The sequence below is a fragment of the Phyllostomus discolor genome, chromosome 9 (genome assembly GCF_004126475.2).
Source record: "Phyllostomus discolor isolate MPI-MPIP mPhyDis1 chromosome 9, mPhyDis1.pri.v3, whole genome shotgun sequence".
In the NCBI taxonomy this organism is placed as follows: domain Eukaryota; kingdom Metazoa; phylum Chordata; class Mammalia; order Chiroptera; family Phyllostomidae; genus Phyllostomus; species Phyllostomus discolor.
In genome coordinates, this window is record NC_040911.2 from 65,183,031 (window position 1) to 65,206,927 (window position 23,897).

The 23,897-nt window shown below is 40.4% G+C and overlaps 1 protein-coding gene across 1 annotated transcript in view; it reads right to left on the reverse strand.

The window, feature by feature from the left end:
• Positions 1 to 23,897, reverse strand: part of CFAP61 (cilia and flagella associated protein 61) — a 382,310-nt gene that overhangs the window by 339,217 nt on the left and 19,196 nt on the right. The window contains 4 exon segments of the mRNA XM_036009477.1: positions 4,199 to 4,325; positions 4,547 to 4,614; positions 6,104 to 6,180; positions 9,795 to 9,945. Of these exon segments, the coding sequence (XP_035865370.1) occupies positions 4,199 to 4,325; positions 4,547 to 4,614; positions 6,104 to 6,180; positions 9,795 to 9,945 (423 nt within the window).

Here is a 23,897-nt window from a genome sequence, read left to right on the forward strand (position 1 = left end):
AAATAAAGATGATATAACAATTATTAGAACTTGCAAGATCCTAAACAATCCATTTGTGGAAATGTCTCATAACATAATTTTATAAATTCCCTACTTGCAAATATTTTACAATAATACTTTAAAGATTGTATTTTCCCAAACAGCAGGAGGACCTAATTTACCTGTACTGATAGTAACAGGAGAAACTTCATAAATTAGGAAGTAGGATTTGAAAAGTGTGAATAAATCAATTAAAATGTTATTTCACCAACAAAATTCCTCTTCTTCAGAATGTGTTTGGCTTGTATTAACATGTGCATTTTAATAAAAAAAGTTTATAAAAGGAGAATAACAATGTATTTAGCTATGAATAAGAACAATGTAAAGAAAAATGACTTTTATGAGGAATTTTCTTCTTGTTCTAATTAAGTAGATAATTTCTATCTGAACTTATTCTACTCCTTGGTAGTCTTTTTTTAGATATGTACATGCTGTCTTGACCTCAGAATGAAAAGTAAATTCTCTACATGAAGAGTAAAAATGGAATCACTTTACATTGTTTGCACAATGTTCAAAATCCGCCTCCTTCCTTTTGCTTTCCTTCATCATTAAACTTCTCATATTACCTTGTCTTAACTTCCTTATCTCTCTTTATTCAGCTCACTGCAATTTGATTACCAATATCCAACTCTGCCCTTCAAGGATGGACAATATGTGACCCCAAACCAAGTGGTCAGAAAAAGGGCACTGGTGACAGAGTGGCTAAGGTTGGCACAGGGAAGCCAAAGGGATGAGTATGGAAGAAAAGTTGAGGCCCAGACCTTGGGGAAGGGGCAGACTTCAGAGCCATGAGAATAAGAAAAAAAGAGGAGAAGCAAATAAGGATAAGGTTAGGTGGGGCTGGAGTCTGGAGGAGAGAACAAGGTTAGGGTAGACAACCACCCTCCCTCTCGCCCAAAGTTCACCTGACTTCTCTTTAATAGATATAGAATGATTCAAGTTATTAATATATCTTAAATGAGTTCTGGTAGTTTGTGTTTTTCAAGGATATTGCCCATTTTATCTAAACAGTTTAATTTATACAGTTGTAGTATTCCATTATCCTTTTAAAGGTCTGTAAAATCTGTAGTGATATCACCTCTTTTATTCCTGGTATTGGTGATTTGTCGTCTTCTTCTTCTTTTTTTTTTTTTTTTTTTTTGGTCAGTCTGGCTAGAAGCTCATCAATTTTATTCATCTCATCTTTGTCTTTTTAAATTTTCAAATTCAATAGCATCTTTTCTGTACTCAAATTATTTGATTTCACTGCATTGTTCATGACTTTAAGTCTTTGACCTCTGCAATACTCCTCTCCTTGTTTTCTTTCTCATTATCATTAGCAGCTCATTTTCATCTTTCAATATTCTGCCCTTTTTCATTTTAAAATCTCTTCCTCAACTAGACAGTCTCCTTTATTATGATCTCCTCACTCATGAGAGCACCTGTATTTCCAGCTCTCTCCTGTTCATCTAATGCTATTTCTACTTTCAGCTAATGAATCCATCAGCTCCCCCAAATCCTGAGTCATCAACTCATTTTTATCCTTGAACTTATCCATCTAAACTGCACTTTCCATGATCTACTCCCCTACCTGCATCTCTCTGACTTGTCACTGCCTAAATTCCAGCCAATACCATTTCTTGGCAGACTCTTCTGTGCTCCTACCCTATAAGCCACTGACCACATGAAAATCAGTTACCTTTTAACATACAGCATATATCATGCCCTTCAACTTCAGTGCTCCCTGCTGGCTCCAAGATAAAGCCTTCTCATTGCAGTTCTTTTGCTATCCAGGATCTTCTCTTCCTCCTCATACTTTGAACAGTAGCTGCACCTGCCTACCTACCACCTGGTAATAGACCAGGTGCTTTCCTGTCTCCACGCCTTTGCTCATTCTGCCACTCAGGCTAAACTCTGATTTATCCTTCCTGACCAGATTCAGAGGCTACTTTCTCTGTGGTGCCTTTTTTTCTTTTAAATTATTTTTAATTGAGGTATAATAACATATACTAAAATGCATAGATATTAAGAATGTAGTTTGATGACTTTTGACAACTCCTTATGCTGCAATCAGTATACAGAACATTGCCACCACCCCAGAATTACATAGTGCCTCTCCCAGTCTCACTCTTCCCCCCAACCAGAGGCAACCACTGATCTGATTTCTATTTCTACAGATTAGTTTTACCTGTTTTATATATCCTAAAAGTAGAATCAACAGTATATGGCATTCGTTTCCATGTTTGCTTTCTTTCACTCAGCATAAACTTTCTGAGACTGATCCATGCTATTATTGTATAATACGTACTTCATTCCATTTCATTGCTGAGTAATACCTATTGTATGGTGTGCCATAAGTTATACATGTAAACATTTACCTGTTGATGGACATTTAGACTTTTGTGTTTTGGGGGCAGGGGAGAAGGGATTGTATGAAGCTGTCTTCATCCCTCTCTGTTTTACCCTCTTCCAAGCTATAAGATTGTTCTTCCAAGCAATGTTAATACATAGCATTACAGTTTATTGCAGATAGTTCTCTACCCCCCATAATAACTATAATAAAAATAATGATATTTAATTTCCTTAAGTATTTACATGGGACTAGAAGTGTGCTAAGTACTTGACTTTCATCAGCTTATCCAGTCACTGCAACAATACCACACAGATGACAACATGCTTATACTCACTATGGAAACGGAGGCCTACAGAGGCCAGTTCCTTTTTTAAGTGAACCCATCTGGTTAGTAGCAGAACCAAGATCAGAATCTATATCTACCTCATGGTATTATTACAAATTCTTAACAATTATTCTGGAATACTACATGCCTGGTAAATAGTAGGCTCTCAAGTTTTTTAAATTTTAATTCAATACTATCTAAAGAAATTCAGCACTTATCAAATGTGGCAACCATTGACTCAAAAACATATAATTTATTCTTCAGTGACAGTAACCAGAGGGGGAGGGAGGTAACAGGGAAAAGAAGGGAAAGGGTTGTCAAGGAACATGTATAAAGGACCCATGGACAAAGCCAAAGGAGAGTAGTAGGATTGAGGGTGGGAGGTGGATAGGGTGGGGAAAAGTGATAGTGGGAAAATGGAGACAACTGTATTTGAACAACAATAAAAAAACTGATAAAAAAGAAACCCAAGAAACTACTCTTGTGAAATGGTTTCCTACACATTCTTATTTCAAAACAGCCATTCTATTTTGCTCACAATTTTGTGAGTCAAAAATCTGGGGGGACTCAGCTGGGCAGTTCTTGCTTGGGGTCTCACATGCAACTACAGTCAGATGTTGATTGGACTGCAGAAACAGGGGGACTCTCCTTGCTGGATGTCTTCGCTGGCTTACTCACATGGCTGTCAGCCAATGCTGTCAATAAGATCCCTGTTGGGGCTATTGACCCCAGTACCAACATGTGACCTCTCCAGCCTGGTAGTCTCAAGAAAGTCAGACTTCTTTCCCTCATTTCCTCTAGAACAAGAGTTCCAAGAGAACTCCCAAGAGAACCAGCCTCAGATATTACAGAGCAGCCCTTCCACCATGCTATATGGGTTGAAAAAGTCACAATCCGGCCAGATAAAGATGGATGTAGACCCCACCTCTTGTTCAGAGGAGTGGTAAGGCCACACTGTAGGAGAGTTTGCAGGATGGAAGATGGTGTTGCAGCCATCTTTGGAAAACAGGCTCTGGCAAAGCCATCTCCTTAAGATTGCTGAACTTAGGGGCATGTTATGTGGGACATTGATGGTAAAGACTTTTGACTTGGAAAACTCCTCTTTGGGGTCAATAGAACCCTCATCCCCTGAATGTCAGAAAATAAGTGGGCTTTACTAGGAAAACTAAATAGGCAGATTCATCTTTAAGCTTGTTTTATCTTAAAAAGCTATTTACCTCAGCGTGAGACCAAGGACTGTGTTTTAAGAAACCCCTAAGTAGTAAATGTACAACTTTGCCAGCCACATAGCACCAAATAAGTTCCATTAGCTATTTAGTCCCATAAATTATGTCATCAAGAGCAACTTTAAGTATCTTCAAATGAAGTAATACCTATGGGTATTATAAAACAATTTAATCCAAGCTATAACTACTTCCAATGAAGTTGTCAATTTAAAAACTCTGCATAAGGTAACTGTCGGGGTAAAACTTAGGTAACAAAAGGCACTGCTCAGAACTTACCTGGCTTTGCGAATGTGAAGTTGAGGGTAATGACTGTGCCTGTGACATATATACACAGCAAAGTCCTCATCATATGTCAGACTTGGAATGTTCCCCACTTGGTCAAACACAGTTATAAGAGTTGAGCCTAAATCACAGAGACAAAGTAATATGGCCTCGTTTTACTCTAGAACTTCAGAACAAAATGTAGTTTCCACTCTAAATTGTGTTTTATTGTTATAATCAAATAGGCACATTATATATTTTGGACCTGCAGACCATTCTTATTTCCCATTCACCAAAGCAACATTTCAAACATGAATTTCCTACATTACCAACTAGGGACTAGAGGCAGTTAGCAGACCTTACCTAGGCTCATGTAGGATGGCACTATGAGAAAGATGAAGTGCAGTTCTGGCACTGCCTTGAACACGGTCCTGTCAGGGGAAAGAGAGGGCGGGATGAATGTTAACAATGAAGCAACCCCATTAGCTGACACCTGATTGAGACAAACGAGGTGTTCATATACCACTTGCCCTCCCTGCTCCCTGCCTGCCGAGACAAGAACATCTTCAAGGCAATTTCTTTTTCTTCTCTCCTTTTCCTTGGATTACAAACAGCCCTTTTCCTATCTATTCCATGGAGGCAGAAAGAATAGAGGGTGCCATGTTCATGCAGCACACCAGATTTCTGCTAATATTAACCTTTGACCTGGCATCTGGATAGTCTGGTGTGACATTTCAAGAGTGACTTGAAAGCTGAGGCCACCACCCCCAAATGTCTTTGCAGGCTGTCAGAGATGCATCACCATCACCCAGTAGTTCTGCTGATCATATTTCAGTGTGTCATACTATTCAAGATGCTTCTGCAGTCTATCATGTTAATAAACATGCATAAAGACCAAGGCAAACCACTTTTCAAAACATCCAAACTTGTGACTTTTTCCCGTTTCCCCCCCAAATCCATGTTGTTAAATGGCTGAACTACTGTTTGCTTTAAGCAATAGCAGTTAAAAATGTACACTGAAGGGAGCATCAGTTCAAAGAATAGATTATTTTCTTTCAGAAATATCACTGCTATTCCATAAGTACTTAATACAGCCATAAATCACAAGTAAATTTAACACCTCAAAGAATTTCAGGTCCTTTAAAAACATTTTAAAACTGCAGGCCCTCTGTATCCCCAGGTTCTACATCCATAGATTCAATCAACCACAGATCAAAAATATTTTTGATATTTCATGAAAATGAAATATTTTATGAAAAAATGAAATATTTTTCCTTTTTATTTCTTAAAATAAATTTTAAAAAATTTTATTCACTGCTTTTAGAGAAAGAGAGAGACAGAGAGACAGGAGAAACATCTCTTTGTTGTTCCATTTATTTATGTGTTCATTGGTTGATTCTTATATGTGCCCTGGCTGGGAATTTAACATGCAACCTCAGCATATCAAGACAATACTCTAACCAACTATGCTACCCAGCCAGGGCCTCAAAAATATTTAAAAAAAAAATGTTACTTCCTGCTGACATGCACCATGTACTTAGGCCTACTAAGACTACATCTGAACTGAACATGTACAGACTTTTGTTCTTGTCATTATTCCCTAAATGATATAGTATATCAACTTATCACATAACATTTCCATTGTATTAGGTATTATAAGTAATCTAGAGATGATTTAAAGTACACAGGAGGATGTGCATAGATTATATACAAATACTATGCCATTTTATATAAGGGACTTAGACATTAGACACAGCAGATTTTGGTATGCTCAGGGCTTCTAGAACCAATTCCCCTTACATACTGAGGGATTACTATATCCACATGGTCTCTTTCGTGTCATTTTGGCATTAATGTGTCTTGTCTATGGTGCTGCTGCCAGTCCCCCAAGTCACTGTCTACAAGGTTCCAGCCACTTACCGAATAATTTCTTTGCAGCAGCCAACAGAATACTCATCCACAGCCACAAAGAGGTGCATGAACAATGTGTTCAGAGGCTGCAAAAGAAAAGAGAACATAACTAAAGGCTGAGTGAGCATTCTGGCTATGCTAGAGCAGGGTAGGTGGGAGGTGAGAGGTAAGAGGACGGTTTGGGGCAGTCACAGACATAGATCTGCACTGTGTTTGTGGATGACACTTTATATCTATAGTAATGAGACACCCAGGCAGTGTTCGAGCTTTGTCCCAGACTCCGTTCACAATCTTCTGTCCTTTTAGCTCAGCATTATTCAAGGTAACAGAGATTGTAAATGATTCCAGTGGAACTGGCTCTTCTTCCTGTCCTCACAAATAGGCTGTGGGCTGGAAAGTGCCTGCAGGGGCGTGAGATCAATTAACTCAGTAGTCTTAACCTTGAGGGTGTCTACACCAAGTGACAGACAATCACCCCCTCCCAGGGGCTGTTGAGTAATCAGCTGCTGCTCTATTCAAGTGATGTGAGGTAGAGTCTCATGAATTTGAAGGATGGAAGGCAGAAGACACATGAATTCAATGGCTTGTTTTGTTCAACATTCCCAGAGTCAGAAACAAATATTATTCTTGGAATCCAGAAAACCTGGAAGCTAAAAACCCAAAGTAGCAAGATTCTAACATTGCTTTCACATTAAATCTTTCAAGTTTTTAAAGAGCTTTGTCTTGTAACTTCTGGAGTCTTCTTAAATGGCCTAAATAATGAGCAGTTGTTTTATACAAGGTCTGTCCATAAGGTATCCAGCCATGTGAAAAATAAAGATACTTATTAAAGAAGTTACAAGATAGGAGAAACATTGTACATAAGACAATGACATCTCAGTACCCTTCAAAGTAGGCACCTTGGGACCTCACACAGTTCAAATAGCCATCAGCTGCCCTGTCATATTTTCCTGAATCTCATCAATGGTCTGAAATCTCTTCCCTTTCAAAGGTGCTTTTAATTTTGGGAAAAGCTATAAGTCACAGGGCACCAAATCTGGGCTGTTGGGGGACTGAGCCACCTGGGTGATTTGATGTTTCACAAAAACTCTCCATGATATGTGATGCATGAGCAAACAAGTTGTTGTGATAAAGCTGCCAATCAACAGTTGCCCACAGCTATAGCCTTCTGAATCATCCGAATAGTGTCCTCAAAGGAATGTTCAAGCTTAACACAAAATTTGATGCATATTTGTTGCTCTGCTAGCTCAGTCATTTTTAATGTGACAGCTGCACAGTACACATGTTCACTCAATGGCATCTACCACCCCCACAGACTAGTACAGTGAAGTTGTCATTGTTCACTCACATGCATTCCAGTCTACTCTCCTTGGCTGCCAGGTTACATTGCGCAAACTGTTCTTGTTATATTAACAATGGCTGCACTTTTTCCAGACAGACCTCATACATCCACATATCAGGTGCACTCAATTCAGTATCCCTGTGTTTATAGAAAATCTTCAAATTGCAGAATTAATGAAATGTGGCTGACTGGTGGGGGCAGTGCTTGCACTTGGATTAGGACAACAGAAGTGCTGTGTTTCTTATTTTATGAGCAATTTTATAGATGGCCTTGGGTTACCATCTGCACATCCTGTGTCTTGGTCTCCCCTCCTGTTGGGAGGTGCATGCCTCAGGAACACTCAGAAGCATTTATCAGGCACAGACTGGCTTGAAAAGTATCATGCATTTGGTTCATGAGCTTGAAAATTCCCAAAAGGCAAACACCACAAACCTCAAAGTCCAGATAACAACAGCAATAACAATGACACAAATAGAAGTACTTTCCATGTATTAAATCATCTAAATCCCACAAGAACCTTACTTAATATCTGCTTTACATTCCAAGAAGGACTATCCTTAGGAGTATATGGTTTATTGTCTGATTTAGCTCCCAAATTCTCTCTTCCAACAAAAATATGTTAATTCAAGATTTAGTATTTAGCTTTAAAAGATAAAAATTATTACTTCAATTGCAAATATCCCTGGAATAGGTAATGATACATTAAGTTTTAAGGCTCTATACCAATACTCTCCAATAGAAAAATAATTTGAGCTACAAATGCAAACCACATATTATAATTTTAATTTTTGTAGTAGACATATTAAAAAAGACTAAACATGAACAGGTGAAATTAATTTTTCATATTTTAACTATCATAATATATTCAATAAAGATTGTTAGAGATATTTTATATTCTTTTTTTTCTACTAAGTATTTGCAATCTGATGTATGTATACTTATAGCACATCTAAATCCAGACTAGCCACACTTCAAGTGCTCAATAGTTATTCTAGCTGGTGGCTGCTATACTGGACAACTGAGCTCTATACTATTGTGGGAAGTAGTTTAAAAAGAAACAATCTTAAGAGAACAAGAAAAAAACAAAGGGGAAAGGATTTATGAAAAACATTAATTCATAATTTTCAAAAAGGTAAAATAATTATCCTAACACAAATATAAAATGAACACACGTCAGAGATTTATTCAATCCAGCAAATAATGAGGTGACCAATGAGATAATAAAAATGATTCATCGCACTTGAGATGCTGGCCACTTTAAGCAATTTAATAAGAGAATATTAGAAAATATTGCTGGGTATGATATAAAATGGTTAATGTCCTAATTGGGCCAGTGCTGAAACCTTTGAGGTTCTCTCTTCCACCAGATAGGATTTACATTTCAAATGGATAAACACATGCGAGTTAATCGCTGTTTTTACAGAACTGTAAAATAGACCAATCAGCAGAATGTCAGTCAAAGGTAAAAGCATTGATTGAAAGAATCTTTCTGGACTATTTCCAAGTTTGAGATAATTTTTCTGACAATGGTAACTGGGTATATGGGGTGGTAAGGAAGAGAAGACCATAGAGGACAAGAAGAAGGCACCATCTAGTTGAATCAGTGCTGGATAATGTGCTGAGTGTGCATGCACACACACATGTGAGAGGTGAACTCACTCATGCACTCATCTGATATTCCCCAGGGGTCTGGAGACATGCTATTGAATTCCACTAACAGACAAATATGCTCCCCACAATCACAGCATCTGACTTTCCACAGAAACTGGGGCCAGACACTGGCCTGGCTCTGGCAGGCCAAGCGCAGGAAGAGTTCAGATGTGGCACCAGCTACCAAGGCCCAACTCCCTGGGAACTGCTGACCTAGCCACTATTACCCTACAGGTTGTCACGTGCCTGCAACTAGAAGACATCAAATGAGCCAGAGTACACAAAGACACCTTGAAAATTATAGAGTTTGACATGAATCTGAAGCTGTTGTCGTTATTACAGAGGTAAATATGTAGATGACAGGTGCCCTCCCAATATATTGAAGACGGGATACTGAAGTTTGGTGCAGTGTGGAAACCTAGAAAGCAGATGTTCTAATGCTCTCACTAATTCCTTACTCCCAGTCCTCATCAGCCGAGCATGACCTGGACCATGTAGCTGTCTAATCCATTATCCACCCTTTCCTATTCCCACTGACCCACTTTTCCTCCCCACCAGCTAATTTCATTTCTAACAGTCATGATGTCTATACTTTCTTTTGGGAGGTTTTTAATTGCTTAGTACAAAATTGAAAAAACATATATGTAAGCACAGGACTTCCCTTCAAAATCAAGACTATTCTAATAAGCATTGTGCATGATTGCTTACTGTGCATGGGATGTCACTGTCGAGCTCCCGGAACAAAGACACCCAGTCATCCTGCTTGGCCACATTCCAGTTGGGATAGTCCAGGAAGGTAGCCTGGGCCATGATTTCCTCCTTGTCATTGTAGAGAGTAATGGCAAGGTTTGCCTTCTCCCTGTGGAAATGATTAAAACTGCACACATAAATAAGATTACTGAAAGTGAGATGAGGATGTCATTTTCTCCTCGTCTGGCTACTGGAGGTCAGTAACTACTGCATAAGGTATGATAACCATTGAAAGAGGTAGAAGCAATGTGACAGCCAACTTTGGGAATAGATCTTTCAGGGCATCTGGTATATCAACTAAATTTTTATTGAAAATGATTTTTCATTAGAAAGGCATTCTACTTATTATATGAATTATCCATATGCTTGGAGATTGGGCTGGGGAAATTGTTTTGACTGTAATGTTTTCCCTCTCCTTTCCATGTTGCCAATACCACTGTGTTAGCCTAAGCATGTACAGTTAGGGTGGACAATGCCCCAGTCTGACCAGGACTGATGTGTCCAGGACATGGGACTGTCAGTGCTAAAACCAGGAAAGTCCTTAGATGAGTTGGTCACCTATGTACAGGAGCAAACCTGAGAGTTTAGCTTCACCTCTGTCAGTATTCTTAACAATTTCTCCAAATCCTGCACTGATTCTTATGGAATCTGAGCACTAGCAATATCACCTGATCTAGCTTCAGAAATGGAAGTCTTGAAGGGGTCTTGCTTAAGCTAAGGGAAACATGCAAATTAACAAAGACAAAGGAGGGAAAGCAGGTCTTCCAACTTTTCTAGTGGCTGTCCCAGAGGGATGTCTTGATGGTCCCTCCCAACAACTACCCTCTCATGTGGCCTGTCATGACAGCAAGAGCTATGACATAAAGACAGCATACATTTTACTACATGGAGAACAACTTGTATATAAATTGAAACACAATTTTCACATTCTCAGCTGAGTGAAATATACTGGTATCTTAAGTTGGAGGAAAAATTTTTTAATGTTCCTTTCAAAAACAAAGAAAGCAGATGTTATCCATTCCTTATTAAGGGGACTAGATGAGAAGACAGCATATAACTGAAGGAGAAGAGACAATGGAGAAAAAGAAAGTTACATATAATTTCCAGTTAAATTTTTATTACCAAAGTATTGTATTGTCACTGCAGTCAAAAATTAGAAAGTACGTACTCACAAGCAAGAAGAGAAAAAATAATTTGAAAAATCACCCTTAATACCACCTCCTACAGATAACCAACCTCTGTCAACATTTTAGTGTCTCCTTCTCCATATTTGCCTTGTTTGGAGAGCAGCTATGCACTGAAAGGTACTTCGTGTGCTTTTTAAAATGAAATCACACAACCTATATTATTGGTAGTCTCCTTTTTCCCCCACTTGATGACATACTATTTTGCTAGAGCTGTTCACCAAAGAGCAGCCTCTCATATACATGTACTTCTTGTTCTAATTTTTTCTCTTTAAACCAGATCACTTTAGCTTAAATAAGTATATTTTAATAGGAAATTTACATCATTATCATAAATGGAAAACCAGTATCCCTTGCTGGAAATAAAGAATAACTATAAAAATAAAGATATAACATTTGAAACAAAAAGTTCTTGTGCACATACCAGAAATATGGGCATCTTTGGGAAATAGTGTGCTAGGGATGTTGATCTCAGTGCCTACAGCCAGCATTCCCTCTCATAGGAAGGCACAACCCATAGCTACAGGAGACCTCACCAAGAGTACACCCAGTCCAAGGGCCCACCTAGCCCAAGAACCCCACCAAAGCACTGGCTATCATGGAAAAAAAGGCAGCAGACTACTCTCAAGTCCCAAGTATACAGTATCCACACAAAGGACTTAGCAGAAAAACACAGTCCCCCAACCTCTCCAGTTGATTCACTGAAGCCCTGCAGTGGCTCCCTCCAGCTTCTGGTCCTCTGGGCTCTCCTGCCCCAGACTCCCAGAGCCATGACCTACAGCTTCCTATTGAGAGTCCTCACTGTACTTCTGATGAGAAAATGCACAGGGCACAGGACCCCTCATATGTCAGTGACGACAATGGTGGTGTGGAGGAGGAAGTGGGCAAGTGCTGGGACAGGGCCACTGCCATTCCCTCAGGGAAGCAGGGAAATGTGTTCCTGGAATCCCAATTTGAACTTAAAATGCATTTATCCATGAGAACCTAGGATGGTGGCTGGATTCTATAGTACAATTAACATAATATTATACCACACAGACATTACAGATTAAGTAGGGTTTTGTGGGTTGGCCTGGGAAGCCAGCCATGAGTAACTTTGTTTCAATGAGAAAATACAGTGCAATTTCCAAATGGCTGACTGCAAAAAGTAACTTTGGCAGCATTATCTTTTTGCATGTATCATTTCCACTTCTTATAACCCTCCTAGCCATTAGGTCCTATACAGCAGTGGTCCCCAACCTTTTTGTCACCAGGGGAAGATTGGAGGTGGGACAGGGCAGAACTCAGGTGAGCAAACTCATGCCTGGTGGTTCCTCCTGAACCTGCAGCCTGGGGGTTGGGACCCCTGCTGTATAAGGCAGATAAAAACCATTGTGAGATCAAAGAAGGAAGAGGAGGAAAAAGGTAGAAGGAGAAAGTATGTTTTTAAAGCTGGTTTAAAATTATTCTTTATAAGAAGCCAAATAGTAACCAAAGGAGTAAAGGAGCCCTCTTAAAATAAACATACACACAGGTATATATTTCACACTAAGTATGTTCAAGTTCAAAGATGTTACCCACCAATAGAAATCAGAGTTGTTTTCATACAGCAATGTCTCACCTATGCAGTTGGTTTAGGGAATTTTCCAAGTCCAGCCAAAACTCATTTTATTTAACAATACTTGATGGAAATCTTGGTGAAAGTGTCCCATTTTCTGTGTTGTGAAGCAGCACAAATGACACAGAACTCGGTATCCTCCTGCTGTCCAGTGCACACTGAACTGGAGCATTCATGGTTCCCATCTTCCCCACTGTACTGGGACATCTGCACTTGACATGGCTAATTCTTTTGGCCCTTTCCTCATTCATCTGCTATGCCAAATCTGCTCAATTTCTCCCCTAAAATTTAGCAAGATTTTTAGGTAAGGTAAATTTTAGCCAGCAGTCAATAAAATGAAACTGAATAAACTAGAAAAGAAACTGGAAGTTTTAGAAATGCCTGCAAAACATGTTTGTAAGCCTCGAGACTGACTCTGCATGAAGACAGGGAGTTACCTAAAATAAAAAATGAAAGATTCCATGAGCTGGGTAGTAACTGGGGAGTTCTCGGACATTAATGACAATGTGAACTTATTTTTACTTCTGAAAATATGCTGATTTCTAAGATGGTTCACAATGTTTTGTTATAAGGATCCCATTTTAGTATTTTAAAAAAGCTCTCACTACTCCCCTCCCACATAAGTTATATTTTTCATATCTGCTAATTCAGAAAACACCAATACATTAAACACATCCATTCAAGATATCCTTATGGCTACTCCAAGGCCTAGCAGGGGTATGAAGCTTACCTTCAGAAACAACTGGCTATCAATAACTTTCTGCTATTTACTATGTGACCATGCAGAGAATTTGAGAAAAGACATTTGTTGAAGTTTTTTGGGGGGAAAAAAAAAACCTATAGAAAGGCCCCAGTTGTGGTCCCATCCTTGACCCTGCATTCTGTGCTCTCATTACCACTGGAGGCTGAAGAACTTGTGATCACAAGGACAGCCCAATCATCTGCCCTCCTGCTCAGGCTGTGACACACTTCATCCCTCCAGGGACAAGTCAGAACTGCACATTTGCTAACAAGGCTTATAATTTATTCACATAAGGAAATTTCATTCACATGGTAAAGATTCAGAAGACTCCTAGTGGTATACAGTAAAAGTTCCCCACCCCAACCCAGCACTTCTGAGCCCCTGCCACTCACTTCCTCCATCTCAGAGGTGATCACACCTCGCTTCTGCATGATGTGCTAAAACTTGTTGGTTACTTTCAATGTTGTATATGGAAGAGAATTCCACTGCACTCATGTAGTAGTGCCTCATCCCATTCTATGGCTCCCAAGTTGATGAGAAGGGAAGGGAAGGAGAATAATAGAAAAGCTTACCTCTGTCCAAGCTTAGTCCCTGCTCTCTTCCAGCAGAACCAGAGGGAGGGAAAACTACAAGTACTTCCTAGGAAATAAGTACTGCACTGGAAATAAGTTATTTTCACTGTCCCAATCATCTTGTAAATTAGGTACAACTTTGCACAGATGAGGAAGCTAAGGCTTACGGAGACTGGGTGACCCATACACAGTCCCATGGTAGTAGTGGATTCATTCATTAATGCAACCAACATTTATCGAACAGCTACCAAGCACTAAGTGTTGCTCTAGGCTCTGAAGATACAGCAGGAAACAGGCAGAAAACCCTGTCCTCATAGTGTTGACATTCTAGAGGAGGGAAATTTTTTAAAAATATATTTTATTGAGTATGCTATTAGAGTTGTCCCATTTTCCCCCTTCACTCCCCTCCACTGTGCCCACCCCCTCCCACCCACATTTCTCCCCCTTAGTTCGTGTCCATGTGTCATAAGTTCTTCAGCTTCTACATTTCCCATACTCTTCTTGCCCTCCCCCTATTTTCTACCTACTGGCTATGCTACTTATTCTCTGTACCTTTTCCTCCTCTCTCCCCCTCCCACTCCCTTGTTGCTAACCCTCCATGTGATCTCCATTTCTGTGGTTCTATTCCTGTTCTATTTGTTTGCTTAGTTTGCTTTTGTTTTAGGTGTGATGGTTAATAACTGTGAGTTTGTGGTCTTTTTACTGTACATTTTTTATCTTCTTTTTCTTAGATAAGTCCCTTTAATATTTCATATCATAAGGGCTTGGTGATGATGAACTCCTTTAACTTCACCTTATCTGAGAAATGCTTTCTCTGCCCTTCCATTCTATATGAAAGCTTTGCTGGATAGAGCAATCTTGGATGTAGGTCCTTGCCTTTCATGACTTGGAATACTTCTCTCCAGCCCCTTCTTGCCTGCAAGGTCTCTTTTGAGAAATCAGCTGAGTTTTATAGGCACTCCTTTGTAGGTGACTGTCCCCTTTTCTCTTGCTGCTTCTAGAATTCTCTCCTTCATTTTAATCTTGGCTAATGGAATTATGATGTGCCTTCATATGTTCCTCCTTGGGTCCAACTTCTTTGGGACTCTCTGAGCTTCCTGGAAGTCTACTGCCTTTGCCAGATTGGGGAAGTTCTCCTTTATTATTTGTTCAAATAACTTTTCCATTTGTTGCTCTTCCTCTTCTCCTTCTGGTATCCCTATAACTTGGATGTTGGAATGTTTCAAGATGTCCTGGAGGTTCCTAAGCCTCTCACTGTTTTGAATTCTTGTTTCTTCATTCTTTCCTGATTGGATGTTTTTTTCTTTCTTCTGGTCCACTCCATTGATTTGAAACCCAGTTTTCTTTCCATCATTATTGGTTCCCTGTACATTTTTCTTCATTTCACTTAGTGTAGCTTTCATTTTTTCATGTAATTTTCGACCTTATTCAACCAATTCTGTGAGCATCCTGATCACCAGTGCTTTGAACTGTGCATCTGATAGGTTGGCTATCTCTTGGTTGCTTAAAAGTATTGGCTCTGAGACTTTGATTTGTTCTGTTTGAGCTATTTTTTTTGTTCTGGTCACCCCTGTTATGTAGTGAGGGGTGGAGTCTTAGGTGTTCACCAGGGCGGGGCAACCCAGTTGCTGGGTTGTGAAGCTGTATGTGGGGGCGAGGTCAAAGAGGAAACAATGGCGTTTGCTCCACACTCTCTGGGACTTCAGTCCCCTCTGCCGCTTCCCACAAGCAGATTGGGCCCTTCTGGTGCTGGCTCCCGGGCGGGTGGGCTTGTGTACAGTTTAGGACCCTGTGGGTCTCCCCAACGAACTCTCCTGTGAGGCTGGGAGATTCTCCTGGCACCTCAACCCCCACAGGTGTTTCCAATCGGTGCTTTTAGGCTTTATTTCCAGGCACTGGGTCCCTGGGTTGTGCAGTCTGTGTCGCTGCCCATTTTCTCCTGGTTTATCTGCACGCAAATGTATGACTGGGGACAGCCAGCTGCCTTGTGCGCCTCACTGGGTCTGCTTGTTGCCTCCCACGCTCAGGGTCTGCCAGTGTCTGCCAGCCACCCTTGCATACCTGGAGTCCGCCAACTGCCGCCTGTGTCCTGCATGTCCGTGTCTGCCAGCCACCGCTATTTCCTGCCAAGACCCTTCGACCCCTCTCCGTCAGCCTCCGACTCAGCCCCTCTTATATCAGTCCGGATGAATGGTTGTGTGACTTCCATACAGTTCAATTCTCTGTTCTGGTTGTTTTTTTGTTTCTAAATTTTTGTTGTCCTTAGTTTTGCTTGTGTGAGGAGGAACAGTGTGTTCACCTATGCCTCCATCTTGGTGGAAAGTAGAGGAGGGAAATTTTTTTTTTTACTGAAAATATATAGAACATCAGGTGGTGGCAAGAGCTTTGGAGAAAAAATAAAGGAGAGAGGATATGTGTGCACACTGCACTTCCAGGAGAAGGTAGCATTTGAGTTGCAATGGAGAAGCACAAATGTGCCTGGGGTGTTATAGAAAAAAAATTAAGGAAGTCAGTATAGATTGAGTAAGATGAGGTCACAGAAAAAAAAGGGATGGGCTCTGTACCAGATCATGGCAGGGAGATGGCACACCAGTGCAGGGTTTTCAGCAGAAGCACGATAGGATTCAAAATGTCTGAATCGTGACACTCTGGCTATTGTGGGAGGAGGTATGGTCAAAGGCTGACATCAAGGCAAAACCAGAGAGATCAGTTAGGAAACTGCTGTAATACTCAAGAAAAAAATGCTAGTGCCTTGGACTTGGTGGGTAGAAGTGAGCTGGAGAGAAGATGTGAGGTTTTGGATGTGTTCTGAAGGCAAAGCTGACAGCCTTTGCTACTATGGGATATGAAAAAAAGAGCAGAAATGACACCAAGGTTTTGGTCCAAGTAAGAGGAAGGAGGAAGCTGTCGCAGTTACTGAGATAAAGTGTCAGCAGAGTAGTTTGGAGGCAAGTGATGATCATGCTAGGTATGAAGTGTTAATAGGGATCCAAGGGTGACATCCACCAGGCAACTGGAAAAATAAATTTGGAATCTAGGAGATTCTGTCATAAATGTTAGATATTATTTCACATTTAAGTCTTAAATTCACCCAGAATTAATTTTTTTGTATGACATGAGTTTGGTATTTACATTTATTCTCTTTTCAGTATGGATAACATATTATAGAAGCATCATTTTGAATGGTACATCCTTTCCCCACTGGCTTTGTCACCATGCTGGCTTTGTCATCATCACATTTTCAGATATGTGTTGGTCTGCTTGTGGGACCTCTATCATGGCCCACTGGCCTTTTGTCAATTCCTTCACCATTATCACACCATCCTAATTATGATACCTACAAGGAGTCCTTAGTTGGGCAAGTCTCCTCTTCTTATTTTTCTCATTCAGATAATTCTGACCCTTTGCTCTCCCATATAAATTTTTAACTTTTTAATTTTTTTATTTGAGAGAAGGGAAAGGAGAGAGAGGGAAAGAGAGAAACATTGCCTGGCTGCCTTCTGAACACACCCCAAGTAGGGACCAAGCACCACAATCTAGGTATGTACCTCAACTCGGAATCAAACCTGAGACTTTTCAGTTTATGGGACACTGCCCAACCAACTGAACCATGCCACCATGCTCATATAAAATTTAAAATATTTTTTAATTTATTGACTTTAGGGAAAAGTGGGAGAGAGAGAAAAAAAAAGAAAGAGAAAGACAGAGAGAGGAATATCGATTTACTGTTCTAACTACTTATGCATTCCCTGATTGATCCTGGTATGTGCCCTGACCAGGGATTGAACCTACAACCTTGGCACATCAGGGACAACACTCTAACCAAGTGAGGTACCTGGCCGGGGATCTCATATAAATTTAACATTGTATTATCAATTTCAATAACCAACCCTGTTAGCATTTTGATTAGGAGAATAGACTTCTTTATGATATCCAAGAATATGGTATAACTTCATTTATTTAGGTATTCTTCAATGTCCTTCAATAAAGTTTGAAGGACTTCTGGTCAAGATGGTGGTGTAGGCAGACACAGTTTGACTCTTCACACAACCACATCAAAATTACAACTAAAATTTAGAATAACTATCACTCAGAATTACCAGATATTGAGTTGAATGGAAGTCTGACAACTACAGAACTAAACAAACCATATCCATCTGACTGAGCCAGCAAGCTGGTGCCATGTCTGAGACTCAGTCAAACTGGCTAACACTGTCTGATCCACCTTGTAGATCCCAAGAGACTCTGCCACACCCAACTTACAGGCCCCCCAAGCTGCTTTTCCATATGAATGGATTGTCTTGGCTCATGTTTCACAGTTTCCTAAATCTTCTCAAACAAGCTGCGTTCAGTGAGCCCGAGACCCAGCACTACTAGCAGCCATCCTAGATTCAGAGCCTGGCTTCACCTGGGAATCTTCAAGTCTAGCACAAGTATCAGCCATCTCAGATTGCTTTATAGCTCAGGAAGGACGCCCAAGCCAAAAACAGGTGAGGACTGGTCTTGACCTGCACCACCCAGGAAACACTATGGCCAGCATACCCAGTGAACAGTTACAGATCACCTCCAAGCACCACCACTCTGCTCCTACACAGCTGATCCTCCTTGGAGGTGGGAGGTTGGTGGTCAGTGGTCACAGCCAGTCCTTGCAGCTGACTGCCCTAGGTAAATCTCTCCCATTTATCTGTCAACAGCAAATCAGGCTCAACTACAAAAGAGGGTGTACTAAATGGTACACCTCAAGAATCCAGCTAGAATAATAGGGGAGGCTGTGCCACTGGACCCTCTAGGATACATACTACATTACACCACACTACCAAGACATGGACTCAAAGCAGCTCTACCTAATACATACAAACACAGAGAAGCTGCCAAAAGAAGAGACAAAGAAAGATGACCCAAATGAAAGAACAGGTCAAAACTCCAGAAAAAGAGTTAAACAAAATGGAGATAAGCAATCTATCAGATGAAGAGTTAAAAAAACTGCTTATAAGAATGCTCAAGAAACTTACTGAGTACCTCAACAGCATAAAGAAAAAGAAATGGGACTTCCGGCCAAGATGGAGGCATAGGGAGACACACTGTGCCCCCTCACACACCCACAATAAGGACAACAACAATTTAGAAACAAAAAAACAACCAGTACTGACAGAAAATTGAACTGTATGGAAGTCCAACAACCAAGGACACATTAAAATAGACACATTTATCCAGACAGTTAGGAGGGGCAGAGTCAGGCAGCAGATGGAAAAGGGTTGAGGCAAAAAAAATCGGTGGCTGGCAGACCCCCAGTGTGCAAGGCAGTGGTGGACGGACCCAGCGAGGTGGCAGATTGCAGAGGGGAGCAGCACACAAGGCAGCTGGCAAACCAGATGCTCCCACATTCATGAGCAGACAAACCAGGCAAAATTGGGGAGCAAGACAGACCGTGCAACCCAGGGTTCTAGCACGGGAAAATGAAGCCTCAAAACACCAGTGGAAAACACCTGTGGGGGTTGAGGACCTGAGAGAGACTCCGAGCCTCACAGGAGAGTTCGTTGGAGGAACCCACAGGAGCACAGAACATACAAAGCCCACTCACCTGGGAATCAGCACCAAAAGGGCCCAGTATACTTGGGGGAAGCGGCGGAAGGGATTGAAATCCAGAAGAGACTGGAGCAAGCACCATTGTTCCCTCTTGGACCCCTGCCCCACCTACAATGTCACAACCCAGCAACTGCTTTGACCCACACTGGTGAACACCGAGATCTCTTCCCCTCTCTACGTAACAGACATGTTAAGACAAAAGAAGAAGAAGAAGAAGAAGAAGAAATAAAAAAGAAAGAAAATGGCCCAAATAAAACAGATCAAAGCTCTAGAAAAAATACAACTAAGAGATGGACAGATAGCCAGTCTATCAGATGCACAGTTCAAAGCACTGGGAATCAGGATGCTCACAGAATTGGTTGAATTTGGTCACAAATTAGATGAAAAAATGAAGGCTATGCCAAGTGAAATGAAGAAAAATATACGAGGAACCAATAGTGATGGAAAGAAAACTGGGTTTCAAATCAATGGAGTGGACCAGAAGAAAGAAAAAAACATCCAATCAGAAAGGAATGAAGAAACAAGAATTCAAAAAAGTGAGAGGCTTAGGAACCTCCAGGACATCTTGAAACATTCCAACATCCAAGTTATAGGGATACCAGAAGGAGAAGAGGAAGAGCAACAAATGGAAAAGTTATTTGAACAAATAATAAAGGAGAACTTCCCCAATCTGGCAAAGGCAATAGACTTCCAGGAAGTCCAGGAAGCTCAGAGAGTCCCAAAGAAGTTGGACCCAAGGAGGAACATATGAAGGCACATCATAATTCCATTAGCCAAGATTAAAGTGAAGGAGAGAATTCTAGAAGCAGCAAGAGAAAAGGAGACAGTTACCTACAAAGGAGTTCCCATGAGACTGTCCGTTGATTTCTCAAAAGAAATTTTGCAGGCAAGAAGGGGCTGGAAAGAAGTATTCCAAGTCATGAAAGGTAAGGATCCACATCCAAGATTGCTCTATCCAGCAAAGCTTTCATTTAGAATGGAAGGGCAGATAAAGCACTTGTCAGGTAAGGTGAAGTTAAAGGAATTCATCATCACCAAGCCCTTATGATATGAAATGTTAAAGGGACTTATCTAAGAAAAAGAAAATTTTAAAAATGTACAATAAAATGACAGCAAACTCACAACCACACCCAAAACAAAAACAAGCTAAGCAAACAAGCAGAACAGGAACAGAACCACCGAAGTAGACATTACATGGAGGGTTAGCAACAGGATAGTGGGAGGAGGAGAGAGGGGGAAAAAGTACAGGGAATAGGTAGCATAAATGGTAGGCAGAAAATAGACGGAGAAGGCAAGAATACTATGGGAAATGTAGCGGCTAAAGAATTTATAAGTATGCCACATGGACATGAACTAAAATGGGGAAATGTAGGCAGGAAGGGGTATGCAGGGTGGAGGGGAGTGAAAGGGGGAAATGGGACAACTGCAATAGCATAATCAATAAAATATATTTTAAAAAGAAAAAGAAAACAAGACGTGTTAGGATAGAAAAGAAACAAAACTTATTTGCAGATGATATATTCTCTATACAGAAAATTTGAAGAAATATGTAAACAAAATATTAGAATTAATACATAAGTTGCTGGCTACTAAGTCACTAAACAAAAGACAATTGCATTTTTGTAGGCTAGGATTGGATGCTTTGAAATCATTTTAAAACAATATACTATTTAACTCATGCCAAAGAATATAAAATATCTAAGGGTAAAACTGATGGAATAGCTCCAATTCCCCTATGGGGTAAATTATCAAACTTTATTTTTTTAATTAAATTAAATTAAATTATACTTTATTATGCCATTACAGTTGTCATTTTCCCCCCTTGGTCCCAACACCCAGGACACCCCACTGCTTCAATCAATACCCCTACCACTGTTCATGTCCATGGGTTATGTGTATAAGTTCTTTGGCTACTCCATTTCCTATACTTTAATTTATATCCCCATTGCTATTGCATAACTACCTATTTGTACTTCTTAAACCACTTACCTCTTCACCCATTCCTCCTAGCCCCTCCCATCTGGCAACCATCAAAATGTCCTCTGTATCAATTATTCTGTCTCTGTTCCTGTTTGTTTAGTTTTTTAGATCCAATTGTTGATAGATGTGTATTTATTGTCATTTCATTTTCATAGTTTTGATCTTCTCTTTTTTAAATAAGTCCCTTTACCATTTCATATAATAATGGCTTGATGATGATGGACTCCTTTAGTGTTTTCTTGTCTGGCCCCTTTATCTGCCCTTCAATTCTAAATAATAGTTTTCCTGGGTAGAACAATCTTGGTGTAGGTCCCTGTTATCAACACTTGAAATATTTCTCCCCAATCACTCCTAGCCTGCAAAGTTTCTTTTGGGAAATCAGCTGACAGTCTTATGTGAACTCCCCTGTGGGTAGGTAACTACTTTTTTCTTGCTGCTTTTAGAATCTCTTTATCTTTAACCTTTGGCATTTTTATGATGTGTCTTGGTGTGGTCCTCTTTGGGTACAACTTGTTTGGAACTCTGTGCTTCCTGGACTTGTATGGCTATTTCCTTCATCAAATTAGCAAAATTTTCTTTCATTATTTTTTCAAATAAGTTTTCATCTCTTGTTCCTCCTCTTCTCCTTCTAGCATACCTATGATTCAGATGTTAGTACATTTAAAGATATCCCAGAGATTCCTACGTCTATCCTTGCTTTTCTTTCCTCTTCCTGCTGTTCTTTTTAAAATATATTTTATTGATTATGCTATTGCAGTTGTCCCATTTCCCCCTTTCACTCCCCTCCACCCTGCATACCCCTTCCTGCCCACAATCCCCCACTTTAGTTCATGTCCATGTGTCATACTTATAAGTTCTTTACCTTCTACATTTCCCATACTATTCTTGCCCTCCCCATCTATTTTCTACCTACCATTTATGCTACCTATTCCCTGTACTTTTTCCCCCTCTCTCCTCCTCCCACTATCCTGTTGCTAACCCTCCATGTAATGTCTACTTCGGTGGTTCTGTTCCTGTTCTGCTTGTTTGCTTAGTTTGTTTTTGTTTTGGGTGTGGTTGTGAGTTTGCTGTCATTTTATTGTACATTTTTAAAATTTTCTTTTTCTTAGATAAGTCCCTTTAACATTTCATATCATAAGGGCTTGGTGATGATGAATTCCTTTAACTTCACCTTACCTGACAAGTGCTTTATCTGCCCTTCCATTCTAAATGAAAGCTTTGCTGGATAGAGCAATCTTGGATGTGGATCCTTGCCTTTCATGACTTGGAATACTTCTTTCCAGCCCCTTCTTGCCTGCAAGATTTCTTTTGAGAAATCAACGGACAGTCTCATGGGAACTCCTTTGTAGGTAACTGTCTCCTTTTCTCTTGCTGCTTCTAGAATTCTCTCCTTCACTTTAATCTTGGCTAATGGAATTATGATGTGCCTTCATATGTTCCTCCTTGGGTCCAACTTCTTTGGGACTCTCTGAGCTTCCTGGACTTCCTGGAAGTCTATTGCCTTTGCCAGATTGGGGAAGTTCTCCTTTATTTGTTCAAATAACTTTTCCATTTGTTGCTCTTCCTCTTCTCCTTCTGGTATCCCTATAACTTGGATGTTGGAATGTTTCAAGATGTCCTGGAGGTTCCTAAGCCTCTCACTTTTTTGAATTCTTGTTTCTTCATTCTTTTCTGTTTGGTTGTTTCTTTCTTCCTTCTGGTCGACTCCGTTGATTTGAGTCCCAGTTTCCCGCTCATCACTATTGGTTCCTCGTATATTTTTCTTCATTTCACTTGGCATAGCCTTCATTTTTTCATCTAATTTGTGACCAAATTCAACCAATTCTGTGAGCATCCTGATTCCCAGTGCTTTGAACTGTGCACCTGATAGGCTGGCTATATCTTTGTTGCTTAGTTGTATTTTTTCTAGAGCTTTGATCTGTTCTTTCATTTGGGCCTTTTTTTTTTTTTTTTTTGTCTTGACACACCTGTTATGTAGTGAGGTGCCAAGCCTCAGGTGTTCACAGCAGGTCAAAGCACTTACTGGGTTGTGACACTGTATGTGGGGCAGGGGTGCAAGCACCACAGTGTCGCTTGCTCCACTCTCTGTTCTATTTCAGTCCCTTTGCCCACTTCCCCCAAGCAAATTGTGCCCCTCTGGTGCTGATTTCCATGTGGTTGGGTTCGTGTATGTTCTACGACCCTGTGGGTCTCTTCAATGAACTGTCCTGTGAAGCTGGGAATTCTCCCAGCTCTTCAACCCCCACTGGTGTTTTGAGTCTTTATTTCACCAAGCTGGTCCCCTGGGTTTTGCTGTCTGTCTCACTCCCAGTTTCACCTCTTTTATCTACACACGAATGTGGGACCCCTGGTCTACTAACTGCGTTGCGCCCCATGCCCCTCCACAATCCGCCACCTCAC